Source organism: Talpa occidentalis, unplaced genomic scaffold (assembly GCF_014898055.3).
Source record: "Talpa occidentalis isolate TD23 unplaced genomic scaffold, MPIMG_talOcc4v2.1 talOcc4.5, whole genome shotgun sequence".
Taxonomy (NCBI): Eukaryota; Metazoa; Chordata; class Mammalia; order Eulipotyphla; family Talpidae; genus Talpa; species Talpa occidentalis.
Window position 1 is genome coordinate 118,131,059 of NW_023604861.1, and position 25,742 is coordinate 118,156,800.

General features: G+C 41.2%; 1 protein-coding gene across 1 annotated transcript; it reads right to left on the reverse strand.

Annotated features, from left to right (window-relative positions):
* QPCT (glutaminyl-peptide cyclotransferase) lies at window positions 1-25,742 on the reverse strand. The gene is made up of 7 exons (XM_037526796.2): window positions 25,534-25,742; window positions 17,162-17,308; window positions 11,090-11,368; window positions 6,746-6,922; window positions 4,763-4,862; window positions 2,209-2,325; window positions 1-582 (listed from the first exon to the last, which is right to left on the reverse strand). The coding sequence occupies exons 1-7, from the start codon at window positions 25,639-25,641 to the stop codon at window positions 437-439; spliced, it is 1,074 nt and encodes a 357-aa protein (XP_037382693.1). The 5' UTR covers window positions 25,642-25,742; the 3' UTR covers window positions 1-436.

Sequence of the window (25,742 nt, forward strand, 5' to 3'; positions counted from 1 at the left end):
TTCAATTCTGATTTATTTTCCATGAAATAAACACTACAATTATTTCTCAAAGAAATTTAAGAGTTTTCATCTTACATTTCTTTGTTACATGCAATAGATTCCCAAGTACAAAAAAAATTAAAGCTAAAACTACACATTGCACATCACCATCATATTTAAGTACTGTTTAGACCATAATACTAAATATCTGAATCTGATTTGGTTTCATAATTTCTTATCCAGAGAATTTTTGAAAAGATATTTATTTTCTGTTTTCCTAAATATTTACCTTTCTTTAATCTCTAGATAAAAATTAATGATCAGTTTAGAACCTGCAGATTGATTCTATAGGATAGATGTTTCCACACAGCATTTTTCTGCAGTCAGATTATTTGAAATGGCACTTTGGTTTCTGAAAGCAATACTAGATGCAGGTACCGTAAGCAAAACCAGAATATTATAAATGAAGATACTCTAACACAAAGACTTGTATGATTTTGTTTAGGTTGTCAATGGTTGCTTCATCCAAATTTTCTTCATTGTCATCCATGGTATGCCAGACTTCAGGAAAAGGATATGATATCAGATGTAAAACTGGAACACCTATAAGAAAGAACCAATTTGCAATAAAATGAATATTTCCCATGAAAAATTGTCATTTTTCAAGCAAAAGTCTGAGCGAGAGTTCTGTACCATATAAAGCCAGTCAATAATTCATCTTTGTGTATTATGTTACTTTGTGTCTTCCCTTGTACTCCAAAATCATTGATTCATTAAACAAATATTAATTTACTAAGTAATTACAAAGGGCCCACCATGTGCCAGTCCCTATTCTAGGACTGCAAATTTCATCAGAATAAATCAAAGCCCTGTCGACATGGAGCTTACATTCCAGTAGAGAAAGAGGCAAGAAAACAAATATATAAAAAATAAGTTCAGAAAATGATAAGGTTTATAGAGAATAATACACAAGGTAAGGGACTAGAGATGGAAGGGAAGACAGCATGGCCTATTTGGAAACTAACAATTAAATATAGAGACATGCAACAAAGGGAAAAGCAAATGGTGCAGAAATCAGAAGATAAGCATTCTGGGCAGGAGTATAAGCAAGTGCAAATGAGCAATTTAGCAAATGAGCAACAGTGTGCTGTTCCTGATTGAGTAACAGGAATGAGGACTATGTGACTGGATCAGAGCAATAATCTGAATGAGGGCCTCCCCTGGTGGCACAGTGGTTGAGCGCTGGGCTACGAAGCTGCCCACAGCCTCTGCAGTATCTGTTCCATCCCCGGCCGCTGGCAAGGGTCCCACATGGCACGCAGACCTCCCCTGCTACCCGCTGCTCCCCTCAGCAGTGTATTTTGTAGGACTGCCTGTTCTGTTCCCCGCTCTGGCTCTGGTGAATTCTCTCACTCTCCCGCGCTTCTGACTATACCCAGTGCTTGTGTAAATAAATAAATAAATCTTTAAAAAATAATAATAATCTGAATGAGGGGTAGGGAGTGATCTTGGAGAGGGGGAACAGAGTCAGAAAATGACTGGAAAAATGGAGGCCTTTGTAAATCAGATAAAAACTTATTCTACATGATGGCAAGCTACCAGAGCTTTAAGTCAGAGAAGAAACATAATTTAAGTTACATTTTCAAAATGGACTCTTACGGCTGGTAAGGAATAGAGAAGCAAAAGCAAAACCTAAAAGCAATTAGGAGGCTACTGCAAAAGTCTTTGGGATGATTTAGATTTCCACCATCTCAATATCAAATATCTTGCATCTTCATTAACCAGAAAACACTATAATACATAAAGTATAAGAACACAATCTAATTCTATATATCTATGGTCATACCATCCTGAACACACCTGATATCAGAAGCTAAGCAGGGTTGGGTCTGGTTAGTACTTAGATGGGAGATAGTCTAACTTTATTAAAGGAAAAGTGGAATGTCAGTGGTAATATAAGCTTTTTTATGGATATAAAGTGTAAGAAAAAAAATAAAGTCATTGTCAAGAATTTGGAATGGCTTTCACAAAAAAATAGAAGGCATGATATTATTGTTGGCTATTTAATTAATCAATTAATTAAATATAACATTTCTTCATGCTTTAGATTATTGCAAATCTACATGCAGCACATAAATACAATAGGCAAAAAATGTATATGGGCATGCATACATATATCCATGAGCTCATGCGCTCATGCACACACACACACACACACACATACATTACCTTTTCGTAAAAATGGAATATGGTCATCCTGAATCACACCTCCATTACCATGATTCTGGAAATACTGTGACTCCCAAGAGTGATTTTTGAGCAAACCTAATTCATGGAGTTCATATTCTGCAGGTGACAGACAGCAGATGAATATTTATTTTTATCTGATCAATGTTCAGAATACACCCAGAGTGAAATCTTAGCACATGTATGTGGCCATCATTTCTAAAGCATTATGTAATAGGAAGCACAGTCACACCCATGACAATAAATACCTGAGTTGAACTTGGGTGTGTACATTTTGGAGTAGTTCTAAGGAGAATAGAATTATGCATGACTCTTACTTTACAGGTGAGACCCTCCTTAGGGGTAAAACTGAATACATTAATGAAGAGATGGAGAATGAGAAAGTCAGAGGAAAATGGAGGACAAGCACAGGTGTGCTTATACACCTAGGATCCTGCATGAAGAATGCGTGGAGAGACATGAGAATTTGAAAGGCGAATACTCCAACAGAATAAAGTACCCTGAGCAGTCATTCTCTGGAAAGGGATATCATTATTGCCAAGGTGAGGTCTCTAAGGAGTAACATCAGCATCACGTGCAACTTGTTAGAAATGCAAAATATCTGGCCCCTCCTCAGACTACTGAAGCAGAAACTCTGGGGGTGGAATCTGTGTTGTAACAACTCCTTAATGTGATTCTGATGGTGCTCCAGTTTAAGAACCTTTGATCTATAGTCCATATTTTTGTCATCTTGTAACATAGAACACAAGAGTTACATGGTCCATAAAATATGATGTCCTATATTACATGGTTCCAAGATACAGGATGTTCAAGAGAACACAAGAGGGCCTCCCTGGTGGTGCAGGGGTTAAAGACAGTGCTATCAAGCTATAGCTAGCCATTGCAGTACCAGTTCAATCCCTGGGCAGGGAGCAACCCACATGGCTTAGCAGACCTCTCCAGCCTCACCTGCTGCTTCTCTCAGCAGTGTATTTCAGTACATCTGCCTGTTCTGCTCCCCACTTTCTCTCTGGTGAATCTCCTACACACACCTCTGACTTACACCCCAGTACTTGTATGCATAAATAAATAAATCTTTAAAAAAGAGAAAGAGAGCAAACACAAGATGTTACAAGAGAACACAAGAAGAATGTAAGAAATTTGAAGCTTCCCAGGAAAGTTGTTTTTGTTTTAGGATTTTTGGGTTTTTTTGCTAAATTTAAAGGGGAAATGTAAAGTGGTAAGCATGCACAAGTAATAAGATATTAGGAACATTTACCTTAGGATATAACTTTTCCTTGTACAATTAGAGATGTAGTTTGAAGTCTAAATACCACCGGGAGGTGCATACAAAGGGCTAAAATTGCATTAAGGTGCAAGTTACCAATATAAATTCATTCTGATGGAGGAAATAAGAAAAGTGCACAAAATCCTTGAAAGAAGGCCAAACCCAACTTCCTGAGACCACCATTAAAGGAAAGAAAACATACTAGAGGAAAGCAGCCCAAGAACCTTACGGTAATAATGTCATGATAGCAATCTTTCAAACTAGGAATTGAAGTTTGCCAAAAATAAGCATGTGAGGTCCAGGTAAAAATATCTCTCATAATATTCTAGATCTGGATGTTAGCAAATTCTGAATGCATGGCAAAAGCATGAGTTGAGAGGGCAATACTTTTCCTACTACTTAGAAAGAATACAATTCTGTCCTGGTACAAGAAATTTATGTGGCCGATAAGGAATTCCTAGTCTAAAGTTCTTACCTCAAAAACAGTTCTTCCAGCCTGGATTCTATAATAAAGATCTATCTCTCCCTGATGTTCACTGGTTTTTCTGGGTGTGTGTGTATGTATGTGCATGTATGTGCTGGAGGTGTAGGTGTAGGGGAATCGAACCATAAAGAGTAGAAAATATTCACATTTCCTTCTCTAAGCCCAAGTCTCTCTCTTAAGTCAAAGATACCTGTTTCTTTGCCTAATCTGACTCGGCCTGGCCTAGTCTACCCTCACTTATTTGACTCTAAACCATCTCTTAAATGACTCTTGGAAGATTTTATATCCAATCTCTTACTCACTTAAAGATAAACAGAGATTGGACTAGATTTAAAGAAAAATAATGTCTGGATAAGTCAGAAAATAGATGACAAAAACAGAGCTGGAAAAGGAAAAATTAAAGAATATTTTTGTTATCATTTTAAGGACATAACATTCATCATCAGCTAGTATGTTTTACTGAGCAAATTTTTCCCAGAGATGCATTCCAAATGCTTCAAACAAGGCTCTGAGAAAATATTTTCAAATAATTTCTAAGGATATGCAAATATGAAAAGCAATATTTTATGTTTCCATTTCAAAATGTGATTTCATGTAGAAAAACAATGTAAGCCTAGTAAAAGAGATGAATAGGAATATAAACTAACCAACAAAGTAAGAAAAAAGCCATAAAAGTATATCATATAATTAAATTATACACTGAAATAGTAAATTTAAAGTTTTCAATGCAGTGTTTGTCAGTAAGAAGAAGCCAGGTTTGACTGTTTATTAATAGTGGTGCTTACCAATTGCTTGAAGTCTTTGAAACCATCTGGCAGAGTTTGGGAAAAAATTGGGAAATGTTGGATTTGAAGCTCCAATTAAATCTAATAAAACCAATAAATCCTAAAGGAGAAAGAATATCGTTTTAACCACTGTTACCAAAACACCTTTCATACTCACCTACGAAAAAAAAAATCAGTCAAAATTAACTGCATTTTAATAATTGAGAATAATATGAGCAGTTGTATAAATGAACAAGTTTAATAACATGATAAGATAACTATTTTTAGAGAACTTTTTAAAACTTGCTTACACAGTGTGGATAAATAACAAATGATAGGTCCAAATGGATATCATTAAGGATAACATAGGAAGAAGCTAGTTTGACAAATATTTCATAGTTGTTTTTTTTAAAGCGTAAATTTGCTATATTTTCCAGACAGGAATCCAAGCCTATCTGATCTTTTATTCCATTCTAATTAACCATTTTCCTTAGTCAATAGTGATTCAACTGCATATAGGTGAGTACTTGGATAGTAACTATTTATTCCTCAAAGCAGTTAATAAGAAAAAATGTTTTCACTAGGAGATACATAATCGTATATCTCTGGATTTCCACTTCATTTTCTATCAAATGAGGAATTCAAACTTTCTAATCACTAAAAGTCTCTTCTGGTTATAAGCCTCTATGATTAAACCAGTGTTTCTTAATTGTTTGAGCTGTAAAATAACCAGGAGGCCTGAGGACTCCTTGAAGACTATCCCCCAGATTAAAAACTCCTCATTTATACAAGTGAGATAATGTGTGGGTAAATATCTAGCATAGACCTTGACACATAATAAATATTTGCAGATTTTAGGTATATAGTATCTACTAACTCATTAATAATGATTAAATACATTCATTGGAAGAAAAAGGCTTGTTTAAAATAGGATTATATTCAAAGGTTGGATAAGCTACTAAGAGCCTTAATTATCACTATGGATTCATATATTTGGACTGTTTAATAAATGTGTCCCTCCTACTGATCCACAGGTCTCTCCTCTTCAAAAGTTTCACAGCCACTTGGACACAAAAAAAGGCTGACTGAGGTGCTAACCATATTCCTCTGACCCCATTAAGAGCTACAAGTGGACAATAAGATGGAGAAAATGTCCATATCAGATGTGTTAGAGTCATAGAGGATATTTAATACAGCAAATTGGACTCATAAGGTGAAGGTCGTTGATAGGGCAAAGGACAGAGATGGGGGAAGGAGGTTAGGAATAGGCTATCTATTCAGAGAGTGAGATGCAGGCTGGGTGGAGATACAGAGGTAGTATGAGGTTCCCAGCTGGGGCTAGTAAGGACTTGAGGGCTGAGTAGAAGCCAAGTATGAGAAGAGAGTCAAAGTAGGGAGGGAATTCAAGAGTGGGGTGAAAGACTAGGCATGGGCTGTGGGCCAGGAATAAGGCTGAAAATGAGACCTTGTGTAGCACTCATTGGTAAGAAGAGCAGGGTTTTAAGCAGCATCAAAGCATCTCCAAACCCATGTCAAAAACACCACCTGAAAACTGATACATTAAAATATCACAGACACAATTAAGAGTCCCCCAAGGAAATTCTTCACTACCCTCCCTACACTATGTCCCACACTTTCTACACCTTCCAAGACCCCAGCATCCTTGTATTTTATGGAGACTTCAAACAAGGGATATTTTTCTCTCGACCTCTAGACAGTATTGAGGCAATATACTCCTATTGGACTGAACCGAATCTGATGTTTCCTTAATGTCATTTTTTTACATCATTTTAATTAAGCTCAAATATAACTTCTAACCCAGAATCATTCTTTTTAGCTCTGGGATTCCTCAAAAATCCAATGCCTGCCAAGGAATGTTCTATTATAAACACTCTGCTCCAAGGATACTATAGCATTTTTTGGTCAGTGACTGGTGTAACTGTGGCTTCCGGTGAAGCAGCAGAGCCTGTAAGTTAAAGCACCAGAGAGATTACACGAACTCACCATGCCATGCAGCTGGGTGGTATCTCTCGCTCCAGGTGGGTGTGGGGTCGATGCCATCTTCGAAGCTAGGTGCTTAGACCCATACAGAGAGTCACTATAAGACCAGTGAAGAAATGCCTCTTCCCCATCAAAGAAAATGAGCTGGAGTGAGAGATCTGGCTTGGAGTCTGAAATATTCTGGTAACAAACACAGTAAAGAGAAAGTTAAAATTCTGCAAGGATTAAAAAAAAACAACAGGCTTTCCTACTCACTGGGAAAAAAGGTAGAGATACCATTAAGAACAGAAAGCTACTAGAGCAAGGGAAAATATGCCAACATTTATTTTGCACCACTTCCTCCAAAAACTGTCACCCCTCCCATAGTTCACACATATAAACCTCATCTTCTTGCACTGCTTCTGAAAACAGAAGTCTTATTTTTTTTTTCCAACTCCAGAGAGAACCCTGAAATGATTAGCCTGCTCTGGCAGACACCTCCCAGTGTGTTCTCAGAGGACGTACTGTTTTGGCTTCAGGAGAGAAACCTGTCAGCTGAAAGCCTTCAGCTGTTAGTCCCTTTAGGATTTGTCTCAGCCAATGAGTGGGAGTAAGGTCCTATATCCAAAGATCGGTCTAAGCAGCTCCTGAGGGCTCTCTCTACAGGGCCATTCCACCTCCAGAGCCCCCCAGGAGTGCACTGAGGTTGATGTTGAATCTGTAGTGCAGTTCAGCTCTTCCTCTGATTAATCCATGTCTCCCCTCCCTGGCACAGGTGTTGAGCCAAAGTCACACCCTAAGGAATGACTTAGTTGCTAAACTCCAGTCAGAGTGTGTCTCCCAGGAAATCCAACCTGAAAGAAAAGCAAGTCTTTTTTGCATGTCCACTCATTTAAGTCAGCAGATTTTTATTGGGTCTAAGTTCAAGATTCTGCCTTAGGAATGCAGCCGGGACAAAAAGAATAATAATTACAGCCATTCCCTTGAAAGAACCTATATTTTAGTTGGGTTAGGGAAATATAAATACATGAGCACAACAAAATGTGCCAAGGATCACAAAGGCAATGTAAAACTCCTTTAGAAACTGGATAGAATAGAGACAGAATGCTTGGGTGGCGAGGAAGATGTTTTGGAAGTGACAGTATTAGTGCAGCACTTGGAAGGGTAAGTAGGATTGTGATCCACTTTATACCTTCCACCATCTTACAACTCTCACATTTCAGATTAGTCCTTCTGGTACTCTAACCCCAGAAGGAATCCCTAGTCTATTGAATCATTCACTTTTTCACAGTCCTTCAAACCCATCAGGTCTTCACTTCACTCCATATTCAGCTTAAATGACAGATCAGTCATTCTCATCACTCTCTTGCATGCATGCTCAACTCCACACCTGCCTTTACCTTGGTCAAACTGACATGGCAGAAACAGAAGTCCAACTCTGCCTGTCTTGTGCCTGAATTCAAGCCACTGAAGCTACTGCAGAAAAACACACAATCCTTCACTCTCTCAGCCTCTCTCGGGTCCCCAGAGCATGTGCTCCCATTGGGCCCAACTTAATCAGATGCTTCCATTCTTTATTATGGATGTATGGATGTAACCTGTCCTCCTCTCTCTGAAGAGATTTTTTTTAAAGATTTATTTATTTTTATGCATACAAGAACTGGGGTACAGGCCAGAGGTGCGGAGGGTGAGAGGATTCACCAGAGACAGAGTGGGGAGCAGAACAGGCAAATTGAATGAAATACCCTGCTCAGGGGAGGAGCAGGTGAGACAGGAGAGGGTGCTGCACTATGTAGGTTGCTCCCTGGCCGGCCGGGGATTGAACTCCTGCTGCAGTGGCTGCAGATAGATTCATAGTGCTCTGCTTAATCCCTTGAGCCACTAGGGGGGCCCTCTAAAGAGATTTTTTTTAAAGATATATTTATTTATTTATACAAGAACCGGGGTACAGGCCAGATGTGCGGGAGAGTGAGAGAATTCACCAGAGACAGAGTGGGGAACAGAACAGGAAGAATGATGAAATACACTGCTGAGGGAAGCAGCAGGTGAGACAGGAGAGGTCTGCTGCTCCATATGGGTTTCTCCCCACGATCAAACCTACACTGCAGAGACTGTGGACAGCTTCACAGTGCAGCACTCAACTGCCTGTGCCCCGAGGGAGGCCCCCTGAAGAGATTTAATAGTGTACTCTAAGTCACCTTCTTGTACTTTAAGTACTCTGAGTACTTCCTTGTACTCTAGTTTTTCTGAATTCATTTTCCATTTGTTTTGATTGCTTGCTTTCATGCTTGAGACTCAAATATCTGGTCACCCTTTGGGTTCATCCATATTAAACAATAAGGTACAAAAATACCGATTAGGGACCTGTCTTTTATCCTCTTCCTGGTCCCAGGAAGAAGTCCCATCGCCTTGCCTTTAGCAATGACAAAGGTGAGAGATCAAGCCCACTTGCACAAGCACATTTCCAGCCTCTGCTTGTGTCACATCTAGAAGCATCCCATTGGCCAAAATAAGTCAAATACCCAAGACCAAAGTCAAGGAATGAGGAAGTACAACCTGTTCCAGTGAGAGAACACAACAAAGCTAGAGACAAAAGATGTGAATGTGTATGTAATCTTACTGCTGGAGCTAGGAGGGATGCAAGGAGCTGGGACAATTACATCTTCTACTATCTAGTCTTTTCCACCACTACTCTCCTAATCCATGACAGTCAAAGAACTTAAAATAAATCCTTCATGCAAATTTAAAGATCTAACGGAAGAATACGTCTTATTCTCTCAAAAGTTTTATTCAGAACCAGTATTTTTCCCTAATTGTCTTAGAAGAGCTACTTAAGACATATGTGTACTTATTTTATTTTTTTAATGAGGATCTCCACCTAACAACCTTTTCATCCCTTTCTATTTCTGCTTCCCCCCAAAGCAAGTATGAGCTACATGGAGAAAGATAAAGAATCTCACCAAGAGAAAACATACCCTCCACACAGACTATGTCTTTAAGCCATATATCATTTCATGTCCTTATAAAAGAAATGAAAATATGAAAAATTTAACTTTTATATCAGCTTCTGAACTCTCTGACTGAACTTGTAGGTAAGGATGCTAGTTAAAAGCAGGAAACAACAGGGCCTCCCTGGTGGTGCAAAGGGTTGAGACACAATCTATGAAGCTATCCACAGCCACTGCAGCACAAGTTCGATCCCTGGCCAGCCAAGGAGCAACCCACGGGATGCAGCAGACCTCTCCTGACTCGCCCGATGCTCCCCTCAGCAGTGCATTTCAGTCAGTCTGCCTGTTCTGTTCCCTGCTCTGTCTCTAGTGAATCCTCTCACTTCCCTCACCTCTGGCCTGTACCTCAGTTACTGTATGCATGGATAAATAAATCTTTAAAAAAAATGCAGGATAGAACATGGGACAAAGACTTTATAGAAGGTTCATAAAGCAAAACATAATGAAAAAACAGTGGAAAGGATACTGAGAGGTTGTAAACAATTCTTGCTTTCTTCAAGTTCAGCATATCCAACAAAAATAGAACCAAATATCTCTATTACTTTCATTACAAGATAAAACTTTTACTTCTTTACCCCCATTGTATCAAAGGCTGGCCCCTACATAAAGCTTTGAGGGAAGAAAAAAGGCATTTGCTGCCTGCAAACAAAGTTTTTTGTTTTGGCTTTATTGTGTTTACTTGGTTATGAGTGATATCTGAACAAAATGTCTTCATCTAGCTTAGCACTTTTTTCCAATATACCCTTAAGAACACAGAGGCTGAAATAACATCTGAGAGTCCCAGAGTATTTTGAGCTGAAAACATAACAAAAGATGGCTATGCTTCATAAAATTGAGCCGAGATTCACAGATAATGACAATAATGCATTTCTGCTTCATGCTTTTCATCTTGATGTGTTTGAATTACCCACTCTCTGCTTCAGAGCAACTTTGCAGCAACTCCCTTCCCCCACCACAGGAGCCACCATCTCTCAGATTAGAAGGTTGTGTTATTTTGTGGCTCTATAAACAGGAAGCAATAGACACAGTTCTCCTACGTATGCCTGTACCATCCTTCCGCCTTTCATTTCTCCATGAAGAAATGCTGCCTGTAATTTAATGTGAATTTGCAATTGAGAAACCAGGTGCCAACTATGAATTCACTATCACATTAATTTCTCAAAGTTAATATTTTAAGGAATGTAGTCTTCCAACTAATATTTATCCAACCTCATCTTATTTTGCAACAAAGAACAAAATGTACCCAAAACCTACATTTCTAAATGACCTCCTCACTGTCCACCACCCAAGGATTCTAGAGTTCCTCTGAGTTATTGCTAACATGTTTTATCTCAAGAAGCTATTAGAGGGAAACAGATACCTTCAAAGAGAGAAGTTTCTTGTCTAAGGCCCGGGCAAGTTCCAACATCATTGCACATGGCACAGCTGAGTCTATGGCTCCCACAAACACCCTGTTTTCCCAATGGGGAAAATACTTGGAGTCATAATGACAGGCGAGGACCAGGTGGCGCTTAGCAGTGGGATTGAGGGTACTGATGATATTGGAGAAAGACCGGTACCCATAGGGTGTCCAGCTCAAGAAGGTGTCTACTTCCAAGACCCAGTCAGCTTGAAGTCTCTGAATTCTCTGCATGATGTGCTGATCAAAACAAAATATAACACATCAGGTCTAGACACAGTTTTCATTTATTAACAATTTTTAAAATTTTTATGCAATAGTTTTTAAAGTTAAAAATGTAACATATGGTTATTATATTAATAGCAAGGATGTTTAAGAAAATATGAATCCTCTGCCTCCCCTATAAGCTTCCCCTTGCCAATCAATCCTGACCAAGTGTTAATATTAACAACATTAATAGTCTAATACACATTATTTCCCCTTCTCCCTGTACTTCTCAATGCACTTACACATGAACACATATGTTTGGCAGAGCAGTGTATATTTTTATAGGACTAGAATCCTACTTTTCAGATTATTCTACCCCTTGCTTGTCTCACTCAATAATATGTATTTGACATTCTACATGTCAGACAATAGAGATCCAGTTCAGTAGGTGCTAAAGTTCATTTTTAATATTTCTAGGAGGCATGTTTGAGGCATGTTAGGATCCTACATGTCTCAACTAGCACTCTAAGATTTTGGGGGGCTAGAACTGCAAATGGTAGGTCTTTTTGTCCCCGGGATTTAGCATGTGCCCCAAGTCCAGCAAATACTTTGTTAACATCATGAAGTCTAACAAAATATACTCATGCTGGTCTGTTAAGGATAACATAGGGAGAAATCCCTAACAAGGAGGTGGTTGGAGGATAGTTGGGTGTCCTGCCTATTCTAAAAGTCAATAAGCAACTTTGAACTATATGACAATCAAGTAGTTTTCACTCTACATTCAAGCTAGGCCCAGACCCAATGCAAGTGCTGGTAAGAATAAGAAAGAATCTATTTTCCCACCTCTCCTGATCATTGTGGGACTTAAGAGCAACATAGTATCTGATAGGAAAAATGCAGCAGATGGAAAAGAAACACCTCTTTCCAGGGTTAGAGGTATCTTCTTTTCAAATTTAGAATTTGTGGTGTGAGAAGTTATGGGTGAGTTCATTCTGTCCCATATGCCCTCTCCTATTTTTAGTCTTCCATTATCTCATTTTTCTGACCATATTCCACTTACTTGGTTTTGAAATATTATGTACATCTTTGTAAGTTACCTTGAAAATGTTTTTTTTTAATTCATACAATAAACTAACCATCAATATAATTGGTGATTTGCTCCACAATTAATATCCAGTGGAATGGACCTTGAGGTGAAAAATAACTTATAATAACTGGAAATGATTGGGAGATCTTTTCCCCCAAGGAAATACACAATATTCTAGCCCAGCCAAGACTTGTGTGGTCTGCTTTGGCTGATGTGACACAGCACGTAGGCAAAGGCCTTAGAAAAACCTTAGGAAAGGCCTTTGGAAGAACAGAACTAAATCCAAGAAGGACAGCATTCTACAGTTAATCCTGCAAATGCAATGCCAAATAAATAAACAGTCCCCAAATAAACAATAGCGAGTATACCAGTAACTTGCCTTTTAGTACATCTACCAGTTGTCTTTTCCTATAATAAAAGGAAGTGTTTCTAACTTTTTTGACATTATCATAATATTAATATATTAATATATGACACAGAATATTTGTAATTTCAAAGGGACAATATCACCATGTTTCCAAAATAAGCTTTCCTCAGAATATGAAGAAAAGCTATCCCCAAACTTTGGGGAAATTTATTTTCTTCATAAAAGGGGTCATCTGAAAAAAAAACCACATATATTCCAGAACATCTGGTATCCAGATGATGAACTACTCCATAAGTCTTCAACACCAATAACAGCTTGAATGCTTACCCCATGAATTGAGTTTAAATATATATATATTTATATATGTTAGTTTGGCTCAGTTGATGTCTCACACACAAACTTGTGTCTTAAATACTAAACAGGTCTTGGCCATAATTTCTGATATCTCTGTTGATGCTAAAATCCACAAAATCATCAACAAATGCTCCAAGAAAGTTCTCCTTGAGGTAATGATTTTTTTCAGAATAAATATTTTTATTTATCTTAGCAACTAATTTCTTTATAAACAATCAAATTGGCTGCACAATCTAATTAGGTCACCAATATTCGTTGCTGTTGTGCTTTTGGCTTAAAGACTCAGTCTGCAACTTCCCTGTATAATGCTCTAGACTAAGTGCCAAAAACCGCTGCTCTTCTCACTAGAATGCCTTTAAGCAGGGAGTGCTAACTCTGGAGGGGTATCTAAAGCAGCTGCGCTGCCCTAACACTGGGTAGCAAAAAAGGCTGAGGCCCAGGTGGTATGCTAAAATGCAATCCAGAACACACTGTGTTTTGGATTACTATACATTTTTTTAAAAGATTTATTTATTTATACAAAAACCGGGGTATAGGCCAGATGCACAGGAGGGTGAGAGGATTCACCAGAGACAGAGCGGGGAACAGAACAGGCAGACTGATGAAATACACTGCTGAGGGAAGCAGCGGGTGAGACAGGAGAGGTCTGCCTAGCCATGTGGGATTCTCGCCAGTCGGCTGGGATCGAACCCATGCCGAAGAGGCTGAGGACAGATTCACAGCACAGCACTAAACTCCCTGCACCACCAGGGGGGCCCTATACATTTTTTTAAATGGGAAAGGGAGAAAAACCAAAAGAAATGGAGAATAATTGCTTTTTGTTTGTTTGTTTAAAGATTTATTCATCCATGCATACAAGAGCTGGGGCACAGGCCAGAAATGTGGGGGTGAGAGGCTTCACCAGACGCAGAGTGGGGAACAGAACAGGCAGATTGACCAAAGTATACTGCTGAAGGGAGCAGCGGGAGAGTCAGGAGAGGTCTGCTACACCACGTGGGTAGCTCCCTGGCCTGCCAGGGATTGAACTCATGCTACAGAGGCTGCAGACTGCCTCATAGTGCAGTACTCAACCCCCTTCACCACCAGGGAGGCCCATTAATTGCTTCTTAGTAAGACCTTATCATCCTAATTTTTAAATTCATTTTCATTCTGCCTCAGCTAGAAATCATAGTCATACCCCAAAATTTCAAACTCCAAATTTTACATTAAAATCTCTCCTGAAAGGATTAGGGTCAAAATAAGGGGGGGTGCAATTGTATGGGGAATATAACCAAAATGAAAATGCATACATTGAGCAAAAATGAAAAATGATGTAAAAATTATATGAAATAAAATATTTAAAAAAACAATAAAAATAAAATCTCTCCTGAAATTAAAATATCTCCTTAAATTAAAATATTGTAAAAATCTAACAGGCAATGTTAAGCTCATGGATTAAAGACAACAAAAATGCAGGTGATGAGATATTGTTCCCAATATCAGTCCTTGAACGGGAGTCCTAGAAATGCACATCTTTATTGTTAACTGCAAGTTAATTCACTAACCAATTTGATATCAAGTCCTCATTATTTTGGAATTTGAGGGTCTTTTCTAACTTTAAAGTTCATAACCTATAATCTATATTTATAATTTTTTAAAAAGATTTATTTATTTATGCATACAGAGCTGGGGTACAGGGCAGAGATGCAGGGGCTGAGAGGATTCACCAGAGACAGAGCAGGGAACAGAACAGGCAGATTGACCAAAGTACACTGCTGAGGGGAGCAGCAGCGGGCTAGACAGGAGAGGTCTGCCTCACCATGTGGGTTGCTCTCTGGCTGGCTGGGGATCAAACCTGGCTGCAGAGGCTACAGACCGCTTCATAGTGCAGTACTCAACCACTTGCACCACCAGGGAGGCCCTATATTTAAAATTTATTACTTGTAAACTATGAAACATCAAGTGCTCAAAGGGGCCTTGGTAGAAAAAAAAAAAAAACCTGCCCACCATTCTTGTTTGAATTTAGTTCTGCGTGTAAAGTACTTGCCCCAGTCAAATGAAGACCATCAGTGCAGTCCCCTCATGATCACTCAGTGCCATCTACCTCATCTTTAAAAGCTAAACCCCTTTGCCTTCTACCATTTAGGTGACAGCTCTCTAAAAATGATTGGTGATTCTCATCTCAAAAAAATCATAAAATTTAATCTCTGAAGTGAGATTTCTGACACAACCATTCTGAACCAGGATTCCTGCTATGTCATCAAGACCACATCCAGGTAGCCCAGCAGCCGTCCCTGACTCATTCCACAATACCATCAATAAATTTCCTATTGCCTCCAACCCATATACATACATGGAGCAAGCTATTGTGGATGAGTAACATTTTTAAATAAATACATATTTTTAAAATCACAATACTATGCATATTATTTATGTTATATATTCTGTTGAAGCTAAATAAAGATCACAATCGTAACATTTGATGTGTTTATGGACTTCTAGAGCCTGCAGGCAAGGAACCTCATGTCTGAAGTATACATATATCTTTCTGGATCTATATGACTTTCTGAGCAAAAGGTAGGAGGAACTGAAAAAGGTTGAGTTGAGTTGAGTGAGCATTATAGACCTAGGTGTTTTGTGATGAGAATCTGAGGATTTTGGAAAGCCCCAGTAAGTACCCTGAGTTTCTTTTAAGCATGCGCTTGGGAGATGAGCCTAGAGACTCATTGAGAACAAATATACAGAACAGGTTCCAGGCAGCCACTGCTCTCCAGTGATAGGATGGAGAAGGCAAACTTGCATTCTTGGTCTCCAGACTTGCATTCTTGGTCTGCAGACTTGCAGACTTGGTCTCCATTCTGGACTCATCACTACTATGTGTATAACTTTATAAAGTTATGTAGGGCCTCCCCTCGTGGCTCAGGCGGTTGAGCGTCACGCTGTGAAGCTGTCCACAGCCTTTGCAGTGTGGGTTCTATCCCGGCCGGCCGGCGAGGGTCCCACATGGCACAGCAGACCTCTCCTGTCTCAGCCGCTGCTCCCCTCAGCAGTGTATTTCGGTCCTTCTGCCTGTTCTGTTCCCCGCTCTGTCTCTGGTGGATCCTTTCGCCCTCCCACACATCTGGCCCGTACCCCGGTTCTTGTATAAATAAATAAATCTTTTAAAAAATTTATTTATTGGGCCTCCCCGGTGGTGCAGCGGTTGAGCGCTGGGTTGCGAAGCTGCCCGCGGCCTCTGCAGCGCCGGTTCGATCCCCGGCTGCTCCCCGGCCACCGGAGGAGGGTCCCACATGGCGCGCAGACCTCCCCTGCCGGCCGCTGCTCCCCTCAGCAGTGTACTTCGGTCCTTCTGCCTGCTCTGCTCCCCGCTCTGGCTCTGGTGGATTCTCTCACCCTCCCGCGCTTCTGACTGTACCCAGTGCTTGTATAAACAAAACAAACAAACAAACAAATAAATAAAACATGCCTCTATAAAAAAAAAAATTATTTATTTAAAAAATAAATAAATCTCTTTAGAGGGCCTCCCTGGTGGCACAAGGGATTAAGTACAGCACTACGAAGCTATCTGCAGGCACTGCAGCAGGAATTCAATCCCTGGCAGGCCAGGGAGCAACCCACATGGTGTAACAGACCTCTCCTGTCTGGTCCATCACTCCCCTCAGCAGGATATTTCATTCATGTTGCCTGTTCTGCTCCCCACTCTGTCTCTGGTGAATCCTCTCACCCTCCACACCTCTGGCCTATACCCCAGTTCTTGTATAAATAAATAAATCTTTAAAAAAAAAAAGAGTTGGGAACTTAGTGTCCAGTCTGATAGTGAATGCCAGAGATTACATTTATTTGGATTAACGTGTATTTCTTAATCCAGTATAGACATTTACTCACAATTGTATAACTTTTTTAGTTGCCTATTTGAGTGAATAAGAAGATGAGATGACAGATCTCACTTTTAGACAACTCAGAACTTCAGGCATACCATTATCTCCGTGTGAAGACAGAGACATCTGATAACCTTTAGGTCTGTGTGCTGTGCTCTCACCTGGCGAGCAGCAAAGCTTCCAGGGGATCCAGGATACCGTTCTATCAGCAGGGGCCTTAAGTCATTTTGCCACATTTCAGAAATGCTGGTGCCTTCTGCGACTCGCCGAAGAGATGACGAATTCAAAATGGCTGGTTGGTGATAATTCTGAGGATTAAATAAAATTACTGAACTGGCTATCATTTCATAATACAGTTACAACATTTCCTGAGACATTTGCAATTGAAAATATTTGCATTGAACCTCAAAATAAAGGGCCAGCTCTTGTGTCATGCAAAGCAAATAAAACTACTCAAACTTTAGAATTGGCCCCTTAACATCTAAAAAATTAAATTAATTGTTTTAGCAGCTTATTTTAAAAACAAAATTATCATAATGCTTTGAATTTGAGAATTAATCTTTTTTTTTAATGATTTATTTTATATAAGCACCTGGTACAGTCAGAGGCGCGGGAGGGTGAGAGAATTCACCAGAGCCAGAGCAGGGAACAGAACAGGCAGACTGACAAAGAAATACACTGCTGAGGGGAGCAGCGGGCACGGCAGGAGAGGTCTGTCATCCCATGTGGGACCCTCACTGGCGGCCGGGGATCGAACCGGCACTGCAGAGGCTGTGGGCAGCTTCCCAGCCCACAACCGCTGTGCCACCAAGGGAGGCCCTGAGAATTAATCTTTAACATTATTACTTATGTAACTTTTAGTGATTTCTGGTACAATTCTATAAAGTTAAGATTTAAAATTATCAATTGTTGATCTCCTGTTCTTAAGAAAATCCAAAACTATAGCCAACAAAACAATGTGTTTTTATTTTTAGCATAATTGTTTTTTCTACTAATGTTCACATTCTTAGGTACACTTATGTAATTTAACCAGCTAATAAACATAACATTCAAATTTGTATTTTGAATATTACTTCCTCCATGCTGTGTTTTCTTATGACACAAGTAATGATGGATTATTCACTCTTACATGTTTATCAGGCAATGAAGAGTAAAGGTTACTCCTCCCTATAGGGAAGTGAGTGGTTCACCCACTGATTCCGCCCTAAGGGAAATGATGACTGTAACATAAGGATATTAATTTCTTTGGTAAGCAAAACAGAAATTGGAGGAGGTTTGTTTTGTTTACAGCCCTTTTCAGGATCAGTGTTAGTTGAGTATGTCTGAGTAAATCACAGTTATTTTCACTCCGGTGAAACACTCCATGTGGCTACTAGGAAACTGTGGAATTAGGGGATGCTCTATGCCTAATTACTTATCTGCACTTTGATACGCTGTGTCACTCTCAAAGAGCATGGGCCACAGATTCAGGCAGATCTCAGCAATCTCTCAACTCAGTTTCCTACCACTTACCGTAACTCTGGCAAGGTTACTCAACTTCATTAAAGGTCAGTTTCGTCATCTGTAAGATGAAGGTGATAACACCTAATTCCTAAGGTAACTATAATAAGGTGAGCAATATATGCAAAATGTCATAGTAAACACTCAATAATTTTTAGTTCTCTTACCTTCAGTCAAACTCTAAAGAGGGATAGAATTTAGCGCTAGAAGAAATTACCTAGTCCAACCTCCTTGCTTTATGTCAGTGGAAACTGAGGTTCACAGAAATGAGCTGATTTTCCCACTGTCATAGGAGAGTTACAATAAACCCATAAAAAGATCCCAGTTCCATGGATTTCCAGATGCTAGCTAGTTCTACTCCTTTCTGCGTCACCAATGTGCTTGCAGTGGGCTCCCGGATGTTGATGCAGTACCTGTACATCTTAAGATTTACTTGTTTACTGGTGATACATTTTATTTATTTTTTATTTTTTAAATATTCATTTACCCATACATACAAGAACTGGGGTACAGGCCAGAGTTGCGGGGGGTAAGAGGATCCACCAGAGACACAGTGGGGAACAGAACAGGCAGATCGACTGAAATACACTGCTGAGGGAAGCAGCGGGCGTGTCAGGAGAGGTCTGCTGCACCATGTGGGTTAGCTCCCTGGCTGGGGATCGAACTCATGCAGCAGTGGCTGCGGACAGCTTCATAGGCTGTGTCCCAACCCCTTGCGCCACCAGGGAGGCCCTCGTGATAAATTTTAAAATACATATCCTTAACAAATTTATTACTGTAGACTTTAAATTTCAGGACCTAAGTCCTTATGTTAACTCCCAAACAGCACTTTGAGAAGAATGTAGAAACTAAATGACAGAACAAAAGTGTGAGATGGGAAAAGCAGAAAATGGAGGCAAGAAGTCAGAAGGCTTACAGGGTTAATGTTACCTAACCTGGTCAACAGGAGCCTGCCTGGCCTCTCCTGCTGCCTAACAAACCCCATGAAGAGCCACCAGCCCAGCTCCCCATGATTCAGTTTTGCCCGCACCCACCCTTCCAGGGCCCTAAAGCAGAGTGAGGCTCCACCCACTTGGGGCCTTAGCATTGCAGTGCCTTCCACCTGAAGGCTTTTCCCTTCAGCTTTCCCTGGCAAACTCCTGCACATTTCAGGCTCTTTGTCTTCAACTCTTTGCCTTGCATTTGAGGCCACTTCCTTGGCTAGCATGTGGAAGCTCTCATTCCTGCATACAGCATGTCAGCTCCAGGAGGACAAGCCCTCTCTCTCTTTTATTTTCCACTCTACCCAGAGCCACGCAGTGCCCAACTCATGTTAAGCTCTCAATAAACTCTGGGTGAATTCATCTAGTAAGGAATCGACAGATGTACTATCTTTCTACAGCTACGTGCACTAAGACTATGTTTCCATAACAATAAAGTAAAGTGGGCATTTTGGCCATCATAAAGACCAAGTCAGTTGATGGCACTAGCAATTATAAAGATGGGGGAGATAGGGAGCTACCGTCACAAAGAACCAGGACAAAGAACCAGGAAATTCAGTGATTCCACATCGTGGGCTTTGTCCTGTATGTGATTTACAAGTGGATTAACTGGGATAGTCACTGCCATAATCAACTGTTGTGCCAAAGGCATTTCACCAGTGGCTCTATTTACTGTTCCATTTAATGCTAATTATTCTTTCCCAGAGCCTACTTAGTCACCAAGGACATTTCACTTCACGTCCACTCTGAAAAGAAATTAAGCTTGTGTTTAAACAGATGACTTGTGGAAGCTTGAAAGAATTCTTGAGAAATTAAAAAGAAAGCAGGAACAAAATAAATAAGCCTCTAGTATCTGCAGCTATAACAAATATTGTGGAAAAAATATAGCTGACAAATAACTCCAAAAATTGCTTGATGGATGAATGAAGGGTAAGTCCAGCAGTTAGGCCAGTTGATGGTCCCGACTAGAGACTCAGATGTGTTGTTTCTCAAGCTCCTGGAGCCATGAACTCTCTGTTTCCCTGGGGGTACAGAACCCCAGTGAAATCACAGAGATAAAAGCTTTCTAGTCAGTAAAGGATAGAGAAAGAAAAACAACCACACTCAATTAATTACTTATACCTTTCTATTCATTAAAGCACTGGATGGAAAAGCATTTGACCTCTCCAACCTAAATGGCATCCATTCGATTTTTATAGAGCCTTACTCTCAGAACTCAATAAATATAAAACTCTGTGGAGATGAGAGGAAGGAGTAAGAGACACCTGGAAAGAAAGCATGACCTGGGCGTGTGGATGGTAAATGAGGCAAAACTGTAGTGAGCCCACTGTTAAACGCAAACCCCCAATTTTTCTAGGTTTAAAATAGTTAACAGGCACTTAGATGAATTTCTATCGGTACAGACATTCTCAGAAGAACAAGTCTCTTTTACAGCCCCTGCCTTGTCTTTTTCAACCAGGCAGAAAGGACAATAAGTCTGCTTTGGGTGACAAGAATCTTTCTTTTTATAAAGTGTGAACCGATATCCTGAAGCATCTCCTCTAGGCTAATCACAGGGTGCCAGGCCAAAGAGGGTTTTAATTACATAATTTGTAGAGCCGGCCCAGCTTGCAGGAGACTTGAGGTCCCAGACCATTGATTTAAAAGGAGATCATTACAGAAGCACAGCCAGTTCCATTCCAGTTCCCACCCCATGTGAGTGCCTCCCAGACAGTGCTCAATTAACACCTGTCTACCTGCAAATTCAATGTTGCCAGCATTGATGGAACTTGTGTGTGTCGGATGCCACTGATAGCACTATTGCAATTGTGGAAAGGTTGGGAATTAATGAGATAAAGTTTTTTTAACTTTATCTATGCTAGCAGCCCTCTACCAAAAAGCAAAATAGTGCAGTGCTTCAGCACAAAAAGTTAAGCCCCAATTCCTGCTCCCTTACTTTTTAGCCGTAACATGGAAATGCTTCCTTGTCTGAAAAATGATTGGTCTAGTATTTACTTGCCAGATAGTAGAAGTTCCAAAATGGCACATTTTGTCTTTCTTTCCCTATCAAAATTTGGCCTACCTTCCACTGACCTTCCTGGCCCTGCCTTGTGGCATCTCCATTGCTGCTTCCAAAAGAAGAGCTAAGGACTTTTAGAACCATGGAGAAGGGAAACACTAAGGACTTTTAGAATACATGTGACTCCAGAACCAGAAGAATGTGACATGTTGGAAAGAGGTAAAACAGTTTGCCAGAGCTGACCTTGGAGGACTCCTAGGTAAGGCCAACTCTCTGGTTTGGGGTTCCTCTGTTCAAAGCATCTGCCCTTTCACCTCCACTATGACTTGAATTTTTCTCTTTCACCTTTGTGATAATAAAGGAAAACTCTACCAATGAAAATATATTAGGTTCCAGCTTTATGATAGAGAAAGATTAGAAATAACCTAAATATCTGAAAATTAAAGAATAGTTAAATTATGGGATGATGATGATTTATAATCATCAACTGATATTTTTAAGTAAGTTTTATTGGCTCAGAGAAATACTAATTCTAAAGTATTAAGAGACATAGCAAGATATGTATGCAGCACATATATGAAATATTTATATGAAATATTTGTGCTTGTTTATTTTAAAAACAATTAACTTTATTGGGCATTTACTATATGCCAACCACTGCACTAAGTGCTTTACATGTACAGTTCACGCAATTCACATAAAAACCCATGACACAGGTATAAATATCATCTCTGCAAAAAAAAAAAGATGGATGTATGTGTCTATATGTATATGTAGTATATATGGAAAGAGAGAGAGAGAGAACAAGACTAGAAATAAAAACATGAAAATGGTTAACAGCAATAATCTCTGAATGTGGGATTATAAATGAAAAAACTTGTCTTTTGAGGACACTTCTCTGTATTTTTCTGGTTTTCTAAAATGAGCACATGTTAACTGCATAATTGGGAGACTTCAATAAAATCTGTCCCCGGCTCTTCCGGCCACCGGCGGAGGATCCCACATGCACTAGAGCTCAACTGTAGTGCTCCTTTTAAAATACCTAGGAAGCCCTTTTTTTTTTTAAAAGATTTATTTATTTATTTATACAAGCACTGGGTACAGTCAGAAGCGCGGGAGGGTGAGAGGATTCACCAGAGCCAGAGCAGGGAGCAAAGCAGGCTGGACCGAAGTACACTGCTGAGGGGAGCAGTGGGCGGCAGGAGAGGTCTGCGCGCCATGTGGGACCCTCCTCCCGTGGCCGGGGAGCAGGCGGGGATCGAACCGGAGCTGCAGAGGCTGCGGGCAGCTTCGCAACCTGGCGCTCAACTGCTGCGCCACCGGAGAGGCCCCCTAGGAAGCCCTTTTAACGGGCAGCAGTCTTTCATATCTGAAGAAGGACTGATTTAGCAATATACCTTGAAACAGTTAGCTGACCAGGTTGTACTGAAGAGATGTGTCTCTACGAAAGGAACGGAATTGGGGATCAAGGAGAGGGAGCAGGAGTCAGGAGAAGTAACTTTGGAACATGAATCAATCCAGAATGACCTTTATGTTATAAGGAAGGCCAGGGAAAGGAAGAGTGGGGGAAGGAAAATAGTTTCCAAAAGCTATCTACTTATTTTGGAATTCCATTTAGGGTCCACCCCGACCCAAAAAGGGGCAAGTAAGCTCTATCTCTGGCCCCCAATTCTCCCCACACACCCCACAGTGTTCACTTCCTAAGCACTGTGCCCTGAACTGTCAGGTGGGACTCATCCACCTCAAAAGATGGGGAGGTGGAAAGGAAAGGACTCTTCAATTCCTTGGTATAACTGCGGCCAACTTTCCTTCTCCAGAGGCCACTGTGAGATCAAGGGACATGGTTCCATATAAAATACCTGTTAGGTAGACGCCCTTGCAGATACACCTGTGGGCCCAGCTTTGAGTCCAACAATTTGCAATTTTGCTTCTATGGGAAAATTGTTTAGAGGTTTCAAGTAAGCAATTTTCCAGCTCAAACATAAATGAGGGTTGAACTGTTTTTGCCTATCAGATGCCTCTGGGAGAGACACACCTTTACTTCAAAGCAAAGAAAGCGGATTTCAAAATCAATGCTTTCTTTACCACACCTCACCTGTGGGCAGACCAGTGTACCAAGGGCACACCTCACCTGATTAAAATAGTTAAATGCTATGTAAAGCAGGGAGGCATGTCTCTCAGTGTGAACAAATTCATTTCCCAGGCTGCAAACTGTACTGGCCACCCAGGAGACTTTATATGAAAACCTGAAAAATAAGCGGGGAGGTGTCCAGAAATCAGGAATTGTCATAGCTGATTTTGCCTTTTGCTTCCTTCACAAAAACCATTCGAAAGCATCTAGCTTTACCAAGAGAAGTGATTAGAAGCTTCTGAGAATACATGTAAAGGAGACTTTTACTTTAAAAGACATTTCAAACAGCCCCATCCATTTAGATGTAGAATAAAGATACATTTGTTGTGCCTGCATATTTAGGTACTTAAGGTTTCCTTCCCATTTTCTGATCAAGAAGGTACCTACCATGATGTGAAGACAGAGACAATGTAACTAAAGAGTAACAGAGTTCCTCAATGGATGTTATTCCTACTGAAGCCCTATGGGCAGTAGCATTTTTATTTAACAATGAAGTCATTCTCGGGCCTCCCCGGTGGCCCAGCAGTTGAGCGCTGGGTTGCGAAGCTGCCAGCACCCTCTGCAGCGCCAGTTCGATCCCCGGCTGCTCCCAGGCCACCAGAGGAGGGTCCCACATGGCGCGCAGACCTCTCCTGCCACCCGCTGCTCCCCTCAGCAGTGTACTTCGGTCCTTCTGCCTGCTCTGCTCCCCGCTCTGGCTCTGGTGAATTCTCTCACCCTTCCTCTGACTGTGCCCAGTGCTTGTATAAATAAATAAATAAATATTTAAAAAAAGAAAAGTTAAAAAACAATGAAGTCATTCTTGAGTGGACTTTCCTCATCTCAACCAGGTTCCCTGTGGCTGGTGGTCTCCATGTGTAAGAGGGAGCATGTTGTGGGCCCTGAAAGGTGAGGCTATTAATCGCAACCCAGAGAGCTGAAGTGGGCAATTATTGGTGCACATACATTTGTGGCTGTGTGAGAGAGGGTGCTTGGGCCACCCCAGACTCTTGCCTTCACCACTGTGCCCTGCATTTCAAATATGTGAGTGAATACAGGCATGCTGTAAGCCCTGAAGAGATCTGTTGATTAGCACTTTCAAAGTCACATCCATTCCTTTACTGCTTTTCTTATCATCTTTAAAAGCATGCCATTTTACTTCACTATCTTAACATTTGCATAAGTCCCTAGCAATGTCACCTCTTCACGAGGATACAGAAGAAAGGAAAATAATTGTGAACCTATTTATTTCACACAAAGGGACGTTGCAAATCACTTGTATCCTCTGTTCCTTGCACCAAATCACCACCTACAACTAAGTGCGTTTTCACTGACCATTGCATTTTACTCTTTTAGGAAAAAAATATTCTAAAATCAAGCGGGTCTCTAGTTAAAACTCCTTCGTTCAGAGCTTCTCTGCTTAAAAATCTAAAACAGACAATCACTAGCATATGTCTGTCCAGCGGCTGCATGGAAACTTCAACGTCCCTGGGGCTTCCTGGGATGCAGCGGTGGGGAGCGGCTGGCACACCCCCAGGCTCGCCTGGCTCCATCGCGGCGGGGGAGCGCCCAGACCGCTGGCCTTGGGGGTCCCGAGTGGGCAGAGACTGGAAGAGGCGACCTCACCTCCCGGCTCGGTAGCCGCGGGCGAAACACACTTCTGCGCGCATCAGGACCCGCATCAGACCCGAGCCGAAGCGGGGGGAGGCCGGTGACATCACCCAGCCCCGTGGCGTCTCCAAAAGCAGCCCCGCGGCCATCGAGTCACCCAGGCGAGGACGCAGAGCCGCGAGTCCTGGGACGCCCGGTAAAGGCACAGTTGCCAGGGCCAGGGGCCGCGGCGCTGTCCCGCGTCAGGCTCGCCTAGGTGGGGCTCGCCCCGCCCGGGGTCCCCGCACCCTGCAGCAGCTGCCCAGGTACGATCACGCAGTAACAGCCCCTCACCTTCTCCTCGGTCCAGGCTACGGCGCCCAGGATCGCAGGGGACAAGGTGGCCAATAGCAGCAGCAGGTGGAGGGTGCCCACCGCGCGCCGGTCCCCGCCGCTGGCCATCTCTCCAAGGCTGCCGGGCGCGGATTCCCGGCGCAGCCAGCGGTCACGAGCCCGGGAACGCGCGTCCTTCGTCTTCTCTTTTCTCCACCCTTGGATTTACT